General features: G+C 43.2%; 2 protein-coding genes across 3 annotated transcripts in view; one reads left to right on the top strand and one right to left on the bottom strand.

The window, feature by feature from the left end:
* The window catches only part of Ccdc170 (coiled-coil domain containing 170), a 77556-nt gene extending 62653 nt beyond the window's left edge, over nucleotides 1-14903 (bottom strand). For both annotated transcript variants that reach the window (XM_046427433.2, XM_046427434.2), the window contains exon 1: nucleotides 14697-14903. In XM_046427433.2, the coding sequence (XP_046283389.1) occupies nucleotides 14697-14768 (72 nt within the window). In that variant the 5' untranslated portion in view covers nucleotides 14769-14903. The remainder of the gene's footprint in view (nucleotides 1-14696) is intronic.
* The window catches only part of Rmnd1 (required for meiotic nuclear division 1 homolog), a 75250-nt gene continuing 73651 nt past the window's right edge, over nucleotides 14862-16460 (top strand). The window contains exon 1 of the mRNA XM_046427442.2: nucleotides 14862-14976. The gene's annotated coding sequence lies outside the window, so the exon portion shown is untranslated. The remainder of the gene's footprint in view (nucleotides 14977-16460) is intronic.

Genomic DNA, 16460 nt, shown 5'->3' with positions numbered 1-16460 from the left:
ATAAATTATATTGTAGCCAAAATATGAAGTGCCTTCAAGATTTAAAACAAGAATTCAGTGTTGTTTTTTTTTAACTAACTGGAGAAATATCTCCAATTAACAAAGGGCAAATTAGAGGGGGAAAAAATACCTATCTGGCTTCTGTGTTGTACTAACTCCTTGCTTTCTCTCCCAAGGTGGCCCTTAGCTTTGCCTGAAGAAAACTCAACAAAATGGTGCTTCATCTTCCCTAGCAGCCATTTCTTCGGTTAGAGCACTCCACCACCTCCAGCAAACACACAATCCTGACAGCAACAAAGCCTCCATTGGGAAATAACCAGAAAGTGGAAAATGTTAGCAACCCTGTAAGCAAATAATCCACTTCAGAAAGAAGTCAAACAGTGTTTAGCCTTCCTACAAGAATTCTTGTAAAGAGACAAAGAAAGATCTTTGTCTTTTTAGACAAAGTTTAGAGAGGTTTTTAGAATTATTTTCCCTCCATTTTGTTCCCAAAATAAGTGAGAGTAAAGGTAGATTCATACCTCTGCCGTGGTCCTCAGCAACCCTCTCTAGCTGCCATGAGGATGACCCCTGTCCTCAACACCCTCTTCAGGACAGATGTTGTAGGCTCCTGGCTAGGAACCCCATCCTTCCCAAAGAAGGGATTCATCACCTCCTTAACCACCAGAGCTCACCTCAGTCTGCCCAGGACCCGCAGCCTCTCCTCCCCTAAAGCTCCAATCCAGAGAGTAGCAGGAGGCAGCTTGAGAATTGAAAAAGGAATCGGAAGTCAACGGGGAAAATCAGCTTGGCCAGTGAGTGTGTCCCAACATAACCCTCTTGCTCCTCCAGTACTGACAATTCTGTAGAACCTGACCAGTCTACACTCCCTGGGCTACGCTGCTCTGTCTCAGCTCTCTTCTCATAGTGAGGATCCTTCTCCCCCTGAGCACTTAGCCCAGGATAAGGAATAAATAATCACATGTTCCATGTCTCCCTCTCTCAAAAGGCTGTGAGGCTCACTAAACCACACCTAGCACCTACTGAGGATCTCACAGTACAAACTATAATTATTAATAGAGTTAAGAGAAAGAGTGAACGCCCTTTACTCTTTCCATTGGATGGACTAATGAAGGTTGGGTGTTCTTTTTATTAATATCCTAGTTTTCACCCTACATTCGATTCTATCTAGAATCTTATCCAATTCTCATTTGCTATGCCTAATACTATCAGCCTCAGTGGCTGGCTGATTTCTACTGGGCCCGACACCTTGGGAATGGGCAGATTTGGAAAGTCCACAGATTGTCCCATGGGAAGGAAATGGCCTGAGAGTCTCCAGTTCAGCCTCTGCAGAAACATTAACACCACAAAGCAGGAGTATATCACACCACCATGAGCTCAGACAGGAGAAGGTGCCTTATTTTTTGCTTCTACGGGTGTTCTGGAACATACTCCTCCTGTATCTTGGCAGAGCCCTAAATACAGGCAAGTCCTCACTCTGCTAGTGTATCCTATAATTTTTATTGTCTGTAAAAGGCCTGGATTTTCAAGAAATGATTTTAATTCCCATCCAGAGCTTCAGGTCTAATTTCTTATTCAATGTCAAAACAAAGAAAAGAAGGAAGCGAATGAAAGTGAACAAAAAATAAAGGAGGAAAAAAAATTAAAAGAAGCCAATAAGAGTCACTTGCTTGCAATGACCTGAGCTTGATTTGGCTTTGCCAAGCAGGTAAACATGAGTCCCATGATTCACTAGGACGATGAGGGAGAGCAGACCAGCTGCTCAGTAACAGCACACCTCCCTACAGAAGAAATCACAACAAATTTCAAAACCACAAAATAATCCAGTGGCCTAAGAGCAAGTCCTTGTCTGTTAAAGCACTTCTACAACAGGATCAAAACAAATGTACAGGGTGGGTCTGATCAATTCAGGGCCCTATATTTTAGCTAATTGTAAAGTTCTATGGAGCTTTAAAAAATCTGTTCACATTAAAGTGATAATTTCTTAAACTGAACTCAATGAAAGTCACAAGCAAACTGATTAACTCCAGGTTCAATTTTAAGCAATGAGCATTCGTACTGGACGTATCTCCAAGACTAATAGTGAATGCAAGCCTGGGAGTGTTGCCACATGTGGAATAACTTCTATAAGAGGAATGGCAGGTAGCTAGATGGGACATTTTCTCTGTCTCTCTCTATATGTATGCTCTCTCTGCAGTTGATGCTAATCTGTTCGTTCTAACAAACTCCTCAAGCATGGAAGGACTCTCAGTGACACTGCCCTCTATACCAGTCAGGGTTCTCCAGGAAGCCAACTCCTTCCGTGACTTGGAGGGGTACTGTGTGGGTAGGTATTAACTTGGGGACTATGAGGAGGTACCTCAGGCCCAAATTAGGGGACCAGCCAAAGCTTTCTAGAGCTACAGAATTCTTGATCTTTAAGAACTGGGCTTTCTGAAAAAGGAGGATTTTTAAATGTTTTAAAAGGCTACTTCTGTGTATAAGTAACAACACCTTGAGGATTCACAGCCCCCACCCCCCCAAAAAATCATTTCTTTAATTCACAGAGTGGAGAACAATCCATGATGAGAACAATCCCTGAGAAAGAGAAATGTGGGGCACCAACAGAGAGGAAATGGGAGGGACATGGGACCACTGGTGCTTAGGGACACTGCCCACCCTCTCGGGGCTGCACTGAGAGGGTGGGAGTGTGCCCTCCAGCTAGCTGCCCACTCCTGGGATGCACCATGGAGACCAGAGCCTCTGAGACAAGGCCTGTGGGCTGCACAGCTCCTGGGTGGGACTGCGGGAAGTGCCCACCAGGGGTGCGAGGTGGGTCCTTCCAAGCTTCTTGAGCGCCCACTCCTCAGGCAAGGAAAAGGAAGGAGGTATTTTTCTACTCTAGACAGGACATTGCAGACAGCCTCTCAACTTGACCCTCACTGCCTGGTGCTAGCTGTATGTCACCAGTCCCCCAGAGAACTACCTATCGTGACAAACACATCCAAAGAAAAGTGTTAGGTGAGCAAAAAAGTATAGGCTGAGCAGCTGCTGCTTCCAGCTCTGTAAACTAGATGCCAGAGAGTTTATTTCTGTAGAGCAGTGACTTCTCTAAGGTCCAGTTTAATGTTTTTCAGTCTCTGGGGATCAGTGTTATAAGAAATCTCCATATGAAGACTAATTCTGTAATTAAAGTCACCAGTCCTGATGTTACATAATTGTAACACTCTGTATTTGTTTTCAAGGTCTTTGTTTCCACTGGGTGTGAGTTCTGAGAACATGATTGAGGATGCCAACTTTAACAAAGGCAGTCTATTAATAAGCTCGGGTTGCTATAACAAAACACCAGAGACTGGGTAGCTTAAAGAATAGGCATGTACTGCTCACAGTTCTATAGATCAGAAAGTCCAAGATGAGGTTATTCTTGATGAGGGCCCTCTTCCTGGCTTGCATATGGCCATCTTATCATGACAAAGACAGAGCTCCGGTCTTCATCTTCTTATCAGGACACTAACCCCATCCTAGGGGCCCCACCCTCATGACCTCATCTAAACCTAACTACCTCCCCAAGGTCCCCAGGTCCCAATATCATCACATTGAGGGTTAGGACTGCAGCAAATGGATTGCAGAGGACACAAACCTTAAATCCACAACAGGCTGCAAGCTCAATTGCACAGGGCAGGAAAAGATAAATCCACATACACTTGGGAGCTGAGAGGGCCTGGGGATTTAGACAACGCATCCATGTTCTGTTCACCAACTCATCACCCCTGTTTCTTCCTCCTTCCTAACCCAATCCACAGGTGCCAAGTCCAAGCACAGAACCTTCCAGAGGTCCCTGGGAAGAGGAGCTCTACCTCACGGTTGCCTTCACCCACACCTAAAGAAGGCTCCCTCCTGTTCATTGATGTCGCTTCCCTCTTCTGTGTTCCAGAATGATGCAGTGTGTGGTCTCATCTCCACCGTGTTGTAGGTCTATATTCTGTTTCCTACTTTTTCCTCCATATTAGCAGGATTTAGAGAAGCAGAGGACATGAACATAGGGACTCCGTCCACTTTCTTTGGCCAGCAGTCCAGATCAGGGATTAACACCCCCATTTTCACCGAGAGGCCTCTGAGGCCTGGAGGGCTGGAACCACTTTTCCAAGGTCTTAAGTTGAGCCCATGGTGTGGCTGGACTTGCACCTGTCTTCTACACTGTGGCTCGTGGCTCCCACTTAAGGTGACGCATTTGTGAATACCTGCCTTACAACCAGAAAAGAGAATTATCCCTCCATGTGAATGTGTGTGTGTGCGTGTGTGTGTGTGTGTAAAACTTCCACCTTGAAAACCCACCGCTTTTTTCACAACTTCCAGAGAGCTCAACATTCAATGTAGTGTGGCAATTTTCACAACATGTCTAACCCACAACTAGAGTGTCTGATTCTGTCCCCTTCTCTCTCTCTCTCTCTCTCTCTCTCTCTCTCTCTCTCTCTCTCATTTCTGTTAAAAATCTCTCAAATTATTTGGGAAGTTATTAGTTTATTCATATTTCTTCCAAATTTTTGAAAAAGAAATTAACATTAAAACAGAAAACTACCAAACCTAGCGAGATCAACGAATGTGCTCTCCATAAGAAAATCAGCTCATCTCCGAGTCAAGAATACTCAGGTCTCTCATGCTACAGGGACACTGCTACACCAATGTTCATACCAGCTCAATTCACAATAGCAAGACTGTGGAACCAACCCAGATGCCCTTCAATAGACAAATGGATTAAAAAAATGTGGCATTTATACACAATGGAGTATTACTCTGCATTAAAAAATGACAAAATCATAGAATTTGCAGGGAAATGGATGGCATTAGAGCAGATTATGCTAAGTGAAGCTAGCCAATCCCTAAAAAACAAATGCCAAATGTCTTCTTTGATATAAGGAGAGTAACTAAGAACAGAGTAGGGATGAAGAGCATGAGAAGAAGATTAACATTAAACAGAGATGAGAGGTGGGAGGGAAAGGGAGAGAAAAGGGAAATTGCATGGAAATGGAAGGAGACCCTCAGGGTTATACAAAAGTACATACAAGAGGAAATGAGGGGAAAGGGAAAAATAATACAAGGGGGAGAAATGAAGGTCAGTAGAGGGGGTAGAGAGAGAAGAGGGGTGGGGAGGGGAGGGGAGGGGGGATAGCAGAGGATAGGAAAGGTAGCAGAACATGACAGTCACTAGTATGGCAATATGTAAATCAATGGATGTGTAATTGATGTGATTCTGCAATCTGTATATGGGCTAAAAATGGGAGTTCATAACCCACTTGAAGCAAAGTGTGAAAGATGATATATCAAGAACTATGTAATGTTTTGAACAACCAACAATAAAAAAAAATTTTAAAAAAAAAGAAAAAAGAAAAAATTTGAATGTTAAAAAAAAAAAGAATACTCAGGTCTCTTGACTTCTAGGTTTATTCTTTTCAAGTCAACAAATATTTACTCAGCAAATTGATGAGAAATTTATTTTCTTATTAGGGGCTTATAACAGGAAGAATCTATTCCCTCATGTCTTCAACTGAAAGAATGTGAAGGGAATAAATTTGGGGTCCTTTGGAGTCTGCTCACCCCAACCAACACGTGATAAAATCCAATGTTAATTTGAAAATGCCTCTTTCTCTCCCTGGAAAGGCTCTTCCTTCTGTGGTCTTCTTTTATTCATGACCTCAAGAACAACCTACAGCTGACGACCTCCAAATACACATGATCCCCAGTCAACACCTCCCTGTTAAGCTAGAATCTTCCTACCTAACTGCTTTCTGAATACAACCTGGGTACTACACAGGCACCTCACCCCTAACATGGATAAAGCTGGACTCGTAGTCAGGTGCAGTGGCACACCCTGTAATCCCAACAACTCGGGAGGCTGAGGCAGAAGGATCGCAAGTTCAAGGCCAGCCTTCTCCAGGGTTCTCCATCCCAGTAAATGAGACCAAGCATCCACCTTGTCACTCAAGCCAGAAACCCATGACAATCTCTGTCACCCTCTCCCCTGTTCCTGTGCCTCTGTCTTGTGGATGCTCCCACCCAACACCCTCAATGACCTTGACCTTCCCCCAAGTCTAGATCACAACAGCAGGTTCCAAACAGCTGATTCCCCTCTAAGCCCAACTCGGACCCAGCCTGCCTCGCCAACTTCATCTACCACTCTAGTCCTTCACTGTCCCCTCCAGCCACAGTGGCCTTCTACACTTGCTTGAGTGAACTGTGCTTCTCCGACCAACGGCCTCCGCACACTCTGTGCCTCCTAAAGGCCCATACCCAGTCCTTGGTCCAGCTGATTCCCACTCACCTCCCAAAGCTCAGCCTCGGATTCACTTCCTGGAAGAAGACTGCCTCACCCCCAAGTTCAGGGGACACTTTGTCCTCTGGCCTGACTTGACCTCCCTCTGACATTGGACACAGCAGGCACTCCCTCCGTGGCACTGTGCTTCCTCACCCCCCACGCCACCGTGCTCCCCGGAGCACCTCTTCTTTCTTCATTCCTGTGCACCCCTTCTCATCCCCTGTAGCTCATCTTCCTTCACCCACTCCTCAACTTGGCCTTTTTTTTTTTGAGGGGGGGAGGTACCAGGGATTGAACCCAGGGTTGCTTAAACACTAAGCCACATCCCCAGCCCCATTTTTATATTTTATTTAGAGGCAGGGTCTCCCTGAGTTGCTTGGGGCCTCACTAAGTTGCTGAAGCTGCTCTGAACTCATGATCCTCCTGCCTCAGCCTCCAGAGCCGCTGGGATTATATTCAACTTGACCTTTGCTGGATTCTGATGTCAGGACTCCTTACTCATCACTTGGGACACACTCCCTACTTCCCACCCTCCTGCAATTTCAACCACTTCCAGGATGTGATGGCTCCCAGTCTGCATCTCCATCCAGAGACCCACTGCAACATCATGTCCTGCCAGCACCTCAAGCTCAGGACCCACTGCCATTGCTCCAGCACCCTCAGCCAGGCTCCGTTCCCAACCCTGTGTCTTCCCTCCAGAGCCTTCCCTGACTTCACACGCTAGCCACACTTGCCCTGGACCTTTTGTAAACTTTTATTTATTAGCACTTATTATTTACCTAACTAAACTGTAAGCTCAACAAATTTGTGACCTGGCATGTCCATTGAATATATTTTTATGTTAATGTGTAAAAGAGTTGCAGAAATAATCCCGTGAATTCAAGAATATTATTCACTTAAATCACCAAAAAGAACATTTTGCTGCATTTTATTAAATCATTTATGTATGTGTAGATCACAGTTATGATTGTTGAATTATATGTGAGCAATCTACAGACACCAGGGCCCTTTAACCCTAAATATTTCAGTATGCATCTACAAATAACGACATTCCTTTTCAAATCATTGTCAAGTTCAAAAAATCTAGCAGTGATGCCATATTATTCACCAATTGACCCAATAATGTTCCTCAGAATAACAATAAATGCATTGCATGTGGTTGTCAAATGTCAGCCTTTCCTTGTCTTTCGTAACATCTCAGTGGTGTGATAAATTGTCACGTGGCTCTTTATGGGATGCATGGAAAAGAATACAGACCCTCACATGGAATAGCCAAAAACGATTAGCACGAATCTAATCATGAAGAAATGCTGGACATCCCCACAGTGAGAAGCATTCGGCAAGTCACTCTTCAAATGCATCAATTCATTCCCACTGTATTGTTGTCCTGGCTTTTTCTAGGAACGCTGCCTTACAGACCTTGCAGGACTCTGCCCCAGCCTGCAGTCTCTCTCCTTGGAGAGCTGACCCGACTCAAACTGGATCCTGCCCCTCACCCCATTTTATCTCTACCTTGCAACCTTGCTTTCCTTCCTTTCAAAGCATTGACCAATCCTTGAAATGACCTTATCTGCCTGGTTAATTTTTTTTTCCCTTACTAGAATGTAATTTTTTTGAAAGTGGGCCCATATCCAACACAGTGCCTGCTTTTAAATCAGCCCAGATTTTGTAGCTGCTGAAGGAAGGAACTTCTGTGTCTTCAGTGCCTAATGAAGTGCCTGAGACCCCGTGCATGTTTACAAAGGAGTGACCAAGGCAACCTCTAACCTCTGACTAAGTAGGCAGATTATTTGTGGGTCTCATTTCCTCCTAAGTTCTCACTTTTGCTTACTGCAAACATCGACAAGATTTCAACATCAAGATTTCCTTTTTGAAAGCCAACTATCCATTTTTTTTGTCCCAAAGTAGACAAGATTTAGGGAAATGTCATGAAATTCTTCCCCTTGGCATCGACATTGAGGTTACACTATGTTGACCGTCATGTGCCAAAACATACATTTTTGAATAAAGCTCATAGGCCAGATTCCTTTCAGAGGAAAAGTCTAAAGGGTGAATTTAATCCATGAGAAGGAACTCATTTCAAACACAGAGAAATATAATTCAGATATTATTTTTATGAGACTGACTCACTCCCTACTGAACTAAAGAGACAATTCAGATGTTCACAAGCAATATTTATTTACTCAAGCAATCTCCTCTCCTATAGACACAGAAGCTATAATCAATAGCTGTGCCCCTATCAGTAAGAGAAAGAATGAGGTGCTCTGTCCACCTCAGCAGAGCCTTTGAACTTCTCTGCCCTTAGATCAAAGCCACCAAAGCACCAATTTCAAAGAGAAAAAAATTGGAAGGGAAACAAAGGAAGAAAGAAACCTGAGTAAAAGAACACAGCATAAATAATTCCTGGTGTAGCAAATGTTACTCCCTTTTTCACTTAAAAAAAATTTTAAGTTGTCCTTGAACATGGAAAAAAGTAAATCTTTATAATGAGTCAACTTGATTTAAGCACAAACCAAAGAGCATTCAGAATTGTCTGAAATACACTGCACATTCTATTTGCCGACATTAAGTAAACACACACAATCTCTTCAAACATGTGCAAAAAACACCACCTCACGTTCTGTTTGAGGTTCAAAAAGTTCTCCCCTACCTGTTCTTTTTGAAGGATTTTATCTCTGTCTGCATTCAAAGGCCAGGCAGTCAAAGAATAGGGAAGAGAAAATAAATGTTATAATAAATATAACAAAGTGAAAATGTGTAAATAAATGATGAACCACTCATCGGATATTTTTAAAAACATTTTATTCTGAAATAATTTAGAATTATAAAGAAGTTGCAGATAAGAACCCAGTGATTCTGTACACCCATCACCCAGCTTCCCCTAACGTTAACAACTTTCACAACCGAGGTATATTTACTAAAATTAGGAAATTAACGTTGCTACAATACTGTTAACTAAACTACAGACTTCAGTCCAATTCCATCGCTTTTTTCACTGAGGTCCTTCTTGATCAGGAGCCAACCTGAGCTCGCATATGCATTTAGTTTTTGCGTTTCCCTAGTCATGATCTTGATACTTTTGAAGAACACTACCCGGTATTCTGTAGAATGTCTCTTAAGGTAGGTTTGTCTAAAGTTTTCACATGATTTGAGAGTTATCATTTGTTTGTAATAACTCTCTATATTTAACACATGGAGAAAACATCTAATTCAACCTCTATCATTAAAGTAAACTTTCTAGGCTTTTATCCAATTAATTATTACTTAATCTAAAAATATTTATTCCCCTGGGCCAAGAGAGAGAGAAAGAGTCCTGCTTAATCTCTATAGTCATGTTCCAAATGCTTTATGTATTTTATTCTTACAATAAACAAGTTTGCACTTTAGCAAAATCTTTTAATAGACCCCTTGCCAATTAACACTAACAGAGGTGTAGTTAAAATCTTCTAGTCATGAATTTGCCTATTTCTCCTTACAGATTTTTTGCTCCTGTCAATTTTTGTTTTTATGTTTTGAGGCAATGTAATTAAGTGCATATACATTTAGAATTGTTACATCTTCCTGGGGCTGAGGATGTGGCTCAAGTAGTAGCGTGCTCCCCTAGCATGTGTGAGGCACTGGGTTTGATCCTCAGCACCATATAAAAATAAAATAAAGATATTGTGTCCACCTAAAGCTAAAAAATAAATATTAAAAAAAAAAGAATTGTTACAACTTCCTGATGAATGGGACATTTTATCACTTGTGATTTCTTTTGCTTTGGTATTATTATAGCTTGGATGTGGCATGTCCTCACAGTCGTGTGTTGGAAGTTTGGACCCCGGTGGTACGGCAGTGTTGAGAGGTGGGGCTGGGGGACCTAATTGGATCCTGAGGGCGCTGACATCCACGGATTCATCCCTTGATGGAGTCACAGCTGAAGGGACAACTGGGAGGCGCTGAAACTGCAGGAGGTGGGACACAGTTGACGGGAGTATGACCTTGGGGGCGTGCCCTTGGGGACTATATCTTGTCCCCCATCCTTTCTCTGTCTACTTCCTGGCTGTAAAGAGCTGACAGCTCTCCTCTGCCAGGACCTTCTGCCAGAAGTTCTGCCCCATCTCAGGCCCAGAGCAGTGGAACCAGCTCACTCGAGTCTATAGTCCCCTCAGTGAAAAGCTAACGCGTGTGTCTTTCCTCGACATCATACTCTTGGGTTTTTAAATGTGATCTAGGGCTGGGGGTGTAGCTCAGCCTCAGCCCCCATAGTTTGTCCGCACAAGGCCCTGGTTTGACTCCCAACACTGCAAAATAAAACATTTTTTTAATGTGATCTGTTTTTGTCAGCTGAGTATTTGGTCCACATGTATTTATTGTAATTGCTGATACACATGCACTGCTTTCGACTATCATTTTGTGTTTTATTTTTCTTCCCCCTTTTTTCTCCTTCATTGTCTTTTTTTTTTGGAAGATTTACGTTTTTTCTATACACCTAGAAAAGGGGTTTCTTACTTATATTCATATAACAATATAATCTGAATAAGATATTGAATTTGATTTTGATTTATGAAAAGGAGGGGAAGAAAACAATAGCACAGAGTAAATGAGAGGAGGAAACCAGGGAGGAAATGGTTGTTTAAGAAGTAGTCATGGAGACCCCCTCATATCCATTAGAATGGCTATGATTTAAAACACAGAGAGGAAATTATAAGTAGGGTCAAGGATGTGGAGAAATTGGAACCTCTGTAAATTTCTGGAAGAAATGTAAACTAGTAGAGCCACTAGGAAAAACAACAGGGTGGCAGTTCCTCAAAAAAATAATAATAAAATTACTCTGTGATACAGCAACTCCAGTTCTGGATATGTACGCAGAAGAATTGAAAGCAGAGACTCCATGAGATATTTGTAGATGCTTATTCATAGAGCACTATTAACAACATCCACAAAGTAGAACAGTCCAAGTGTTCATGGACAGATGAATGGATAAGGAAAGCATGAGATATGCATACAGTGGAATATTATTCAGCCCTAAAAAAAGGAATTCTAACACAGGCTACAATATGGATGAATTTTGAGGATAATATGCTTTGTAAAATATGCTAGTCATAAAAGGACAAATACAAATATGTATGGTTCCATTTAGGTGAGGTACCTAGAATGGTCAAAGTGATAGAGACAGAGAAGAATGGCTTTTGTTAGAGGCTGTGGGAGGGGGAATGGGAAGTTACTGTTTAATGAGTACAGAGTTTTAGTTTTGCAACATAAACAAAGATCTGGAGATGGGTAGTGGCAATGGTTTCCCAGCAACGAGAATACACTCAATGCCGCTGAACGTGTGATTTAAGGTGATAAATTTTATGTGCATTTTACACACGTTTTTAACCGTGAAGTGGTGGGAGGAGAAAGGAAAACAGACTTCACTCCTTTTAACTACACATGATCAGATCTAAGCCCTTGGCTCTGAGGAACCGAAACTGTTGAGAGCTTGTGTTGCTATTTGCATTTGTTTCTCAGAAAGGCATTCCACTCACCTCTGCTTTACAGAGAGTAAAGAGGTTTGTTCAATTTCCAAATGATAATTTATATCGAAGACATCACTTTGACTTGTGTCCTCTGGGTATGTGAAAACACACTCACCAACATAGCTAAATCGCCTTTGTCTTGTGTCCCCGACACCCTACCCAAGCACTTTTACTGAACTACTGTGATAGCTTTTTGCTGGATGATGATACTACTTTATAGTCCAGTTGGATTTTTCAATTAGCAGCTTATTCCTTGTGCAAACTACTTACTGCTGAAAGTTGCTTATGAATTTCCCCAAAGCAAGTCTCTTTTCCTCCACGCTTAAGCTGTTCCACTTCAATCCCCACAATATTTGCCATCGGGGCTCATGGTGAGGCTCTGTGGGTGATTTGGTTATAGGTAAATCCATCTTGAGAAAAGTTGAGCATGAAATCTGGTTCATGAGTGAAACCATGAACCCATAATCTTTTCATGTGTCTGTTTCTCCCAATCATGAACTCTGGACTCACTGAAAGCCAGCACTGTGTCAGACTCACTTTTGTCCTTGGTGCCTGTCACAGATCCTCAGTAAATGGATGGTTGGGGTAGTTGGTGAGGTATCAGTGGAGGTGTTGGTGGTGACACCAAAGGCAAATTCTTGAAGTTATAAAGAATCACAACAGCTAATATTAATAAGCACTTATTCAGTCAGATACTCTGTGGAGTGCCCTACATATTTTTAGTGTGAAATCCCAAAACAACACTATGTGATAAGTATTTTGGTCCCATATTACAGATGAGGACACTAGAGTTGAGATACTATTTGTGGTTTTTATTTGTTTTTTTGGTTTTTTTGTTTGTTTTTGTTTTGTTTTTGTCCCTGGGGATTGAACCCAGGGGTGCTCTACCACTGACCTATATCTCCAGTCCTTTTTATTTTTTATTTTGAGACAAGGTTGTTGTCCAGGCTGGCCTCAAACTTGTGATCCTCCTGCCTCAGCCTCCTAAGTAATAATTTTGACCAAAAAGTCACAGATAAGAGGTGTAACCAGGATTATATCTAGCTTTGGTTCCTTGACTCTACTTCCTCAGAAAGGTGCATACTATTATAGCTTGGTATTTTTACATGTTTCAATGCAGCGGGTAGGAAAAGAAAACTTTCAAAATAAAGATACTTCAGTACCTCTCGTCATTTGTTAACTGAGAAAGCTGTCTCCTCTTCTATATAATGGGACATTTCTGGGCTGCCTATGCCTGCCTAAATTTTAAGGTTATCTCAGATGAAGTATTTTGTTAACTGAAAATTTAATTACAATAAATGCTGGGCTTGCTGCTTCTACTCTCGTTCTCAGTGCCACTCAGCTCTTTCAAGCCCATTAAAATCTCAGGCCTGGTGGAAATTTTCCTTTATGTAGATAGTGATTATCCTGAAAACTCTCTATTGAATCAATAGAGATTATTGATGAATCAATAAGATTATTCCATTAATATGATTACTTACTTATTGCTAAAGGAGAAAAGGTACCTTTTACAGTGGAAGAATCTGGTAGATACCACCAGTTGGGGACATCACCAATAATGGGACAAACCAATATCATGCACCTGCTGATGGGATGCACTGAGATACAACACCTCTAAAATAGCATCCTACCAAAATTTAATCATAAAGAACAGATTTTTAAAAACAAAACTGAGGATTTATTCCAAGATGAAAGAAACTGAAGAGACTTGGCAACAATATAATGTGTTGTCCTGGAAGGGAAAAAAAATGCAATAAAGCGGGTAAATGGGATAATAGGCAAAATGCAAGTAGACAGCATGCAACAGACAGTGATATTATAACTAGATGTTCTGAGTTCGATCATTGTGCTTAGGTTAGTAAATTCCCTTATTAGAAGATACACACCAGTTTATTTGGATGGACCCCAAAGTAAATTACAGACATCACCATGACTTATAGACATCATGATGATGTCTAATTTACTCTGGGTCACCATAAATAAATAATATAAAGATACCACCTACTTATATATGCGCTGACTGACTTAATTAATAGAGAAAACCTATGTTGGGATAAAAGGTAATTGTGTTAAATATGTAAATGCCAGATGGAAGAAAAAACAGTTTTGTTTTTAGGACACGCTACTACTTTTCCACAAACATGTCAGGAATTGGAGAAGTCTAAATGTGGGGGAGTAAGGCAACAATCAAAGGTGCCCTACATGAGAATCCTGGTAGCATATTGAAGAATGCCGAGCCGTGCTCTGAATCTAACACAACCTCCAGGGATGCCCACAGTATGGTCAGCAATCCCACCCCAGCGCGACTCTCCCTTCTCTGGCAACTGCTTCAGATACAGGATACTCTGGGGGCATCCAGTGCCAGCCACGTCCAGAGGTGCATAGTAACCCAGGCTGAGCTGAGGGAGGAGGGACCTGACACCTCTAGTCCCCAATGTCTAAGCGACCTCCTGGTAGTAAATGAGTAAATGGATTCAAGGATGAGTGCATTTTAATATTCTGGAATGGTCAGCAACTTAAAGGTCAGCAGCTTAACTCGGAGCCGGCATCCTACCCATCGGATTTGGAGGGAAAGTGCCGGGAAGCGCGTCTCGGTGGCTAAGCAGCGAGGAGGGAGCGCAGGAGCCGCCGCGCGGTCGAATTTAACCCTTTCAAAGGGTCGCAGAAGCTGCGCGGCACAACCTAAAACTCAGACGCGGTCACAAACTCCTGAGTCGCACTGTTTCTAGGATTATCCGGCCACCCTAGTCCACGGCCCACGCGGGACGGAGCTGCTGGATGCTACTCACACTCGGGAGGAGAGGGCTGCGGACGCGCGGCGTGGGTGCCGCTCGGCGCTCGGACCCGGGACCCCGGGACCCCGGCCGGGGCCACCCCGCGCACCACTGCTGCTGGGACTGTACCTCGGGCGCTGGCGACGCGGCGTGGCTGCTCGCGTCCAGGCTCCTGGAGCCGGAGGAGCCCCGGCGGCTCATGGCAGGACTCCGGATGCGCAGAGCGCAGCGGCGCGCTGAGCCGGCGGGTGGCGCGGACGCGTCTCCTCGGGCAACGGTAAACACCGCCGGGAGGCGCCGGCCTCCTGAGGCTGTCCTCCACCGCGAGCCGCTGCGACTGAGCGACCTGGGGTCCGCGGGAATGGAAGTCCGCGCTCACGGTGGGACTCCACTGTAAGCGCAGCTCCAGGTACTCTGTCCTCATGTCAGGGACAAGGGAGAACGAGTGGTCACTTCTACGGTGCCGGCGCACGTGAGGTATAGGCACTCACCTACATAATGGTGATTGGAGCATTTATTTAGCACCCAGTGTGTGCAAATGCGCCTGCGAGCTCCAAGGCCCCCTTCACAGGCATGCAACCGGTGTGCCGCACAGGCTCGGGTATAATGCCCTGCTGTTCCAGTCTTGAAATTCCTGGTTCAGATTCCTTGAAACTTTGGGAGTTTCATTTTGTACTGGGCTTTGCAAATTATGTGGCCTGTCCTGGTGAGCTTTCTTTTATTTAACCTTAGCAACAACCCTGCAGGAAAATAGAGGTGATGGTAATACTAGGGTTAGTGACAGCACGGCTTCTCATTCTGAAATCCAGGTGCCCTAACATGAGGTGTTCTAATCGCTCTTTAAATGAAACAGGATTACAAAGTGGGTATTAGAATAATGTAATGCACTTTTAAGATAAGGCAACCAACCCTCAAGGAAGAATGAAATAAATTGTTCAAGAATATATAAATGACAAATAGTTGGGTGACAATAAGACCCCAGATCAGAAAACTAAAGCATAGAGAGTAACCTGTCCAAGGTCCATTAGGGAAGTCCCTAATGAAACAAAAGCTTTTGGAAATCTCCTATTAATAGTATAGGAAGATTAATAGTATAATATAATTAATAGTATAATTTTTAGAAAATGTGTTTTCCAGTGGCAGTTTTTTCTGGCTATAAAATCACTACAAAGGTGCTTAATTTTCAGCAAACTGACACTACCAGAGGACACACAAAGTCAATGAAAACTCAAGAGAGGGCTGGGGCTGTAGCTAAGTGGTAGAACACTTGCCTCACAGGTGTGAGACCCTGGGTTCCATCCTCAGCACCACTTAAAAAAACAAATAAGTAAGTAAATAAAGATATTGTGCCCGTCTACAACTAAAAAAAAAAATTAAAAAAAGAAAACTCAAGAGAACCAACCTGAAAAAGTCCTTCTCTATAAACTGCATACATCCTTTTGCTCCATAATTCCATGTCACAAAGTCTAATTCTATTCACTTTGGTTAACCTTGCATCTCTTCTTCGTGAGAACAGGAGATAGGAATTGGCACAGTCTTAAACATCCTTGTTAGACAGCTTTTCTCTGTGTGAGGTACAGCAGGTGTTTCTGAGGTGACGGGGGCAGAAAAAGTGCTCGCCCAGCTTTGCCCCAGTGCCTGTGAACTTTCTGAGATGTCAAGGCATGAGCCATGTGACTTTTCAAGGCAGCATCTAATGATGGGGTCTGATGATGCTTAGGGAGTTGAGAAGCAGGACTCTGAGGGCTGCACCTTGGAGGGGACTGCAGGGAACTCCCAGGGCACAGCATCTGGAGCTGGATGGGGCACTGCAAGTATGAGGGCAGTTTACACTCAGGAGGGAAGTGAAATGACCAAGCACACTCCAGTCCAGACTTCGCACAAAGCTCCACA

Source organism: Marmota monax, unplaced genomic scaffold, assembly GCF_021218885.2.
Source record: "Marmota monax isolate L192 unplaced genomic scaffold, Marmota_monax_Labrador192_F-V1.1 WCK01_AAM20220418_F8-fsc00114, whole genome shotgun sequence".
In the NCBI taxonomy this organism is placed as follows: domain Eukaryota; kingdom Metazoa; phylum Chordata; class Mammalia; order Rodentia; family Sciuridae; genus Marmota; species Marmota monax.
Note: the sequence above shows the minus strand (reverse complement) of the source record. Positions and strands in the feature narration are given on the sequence as shown.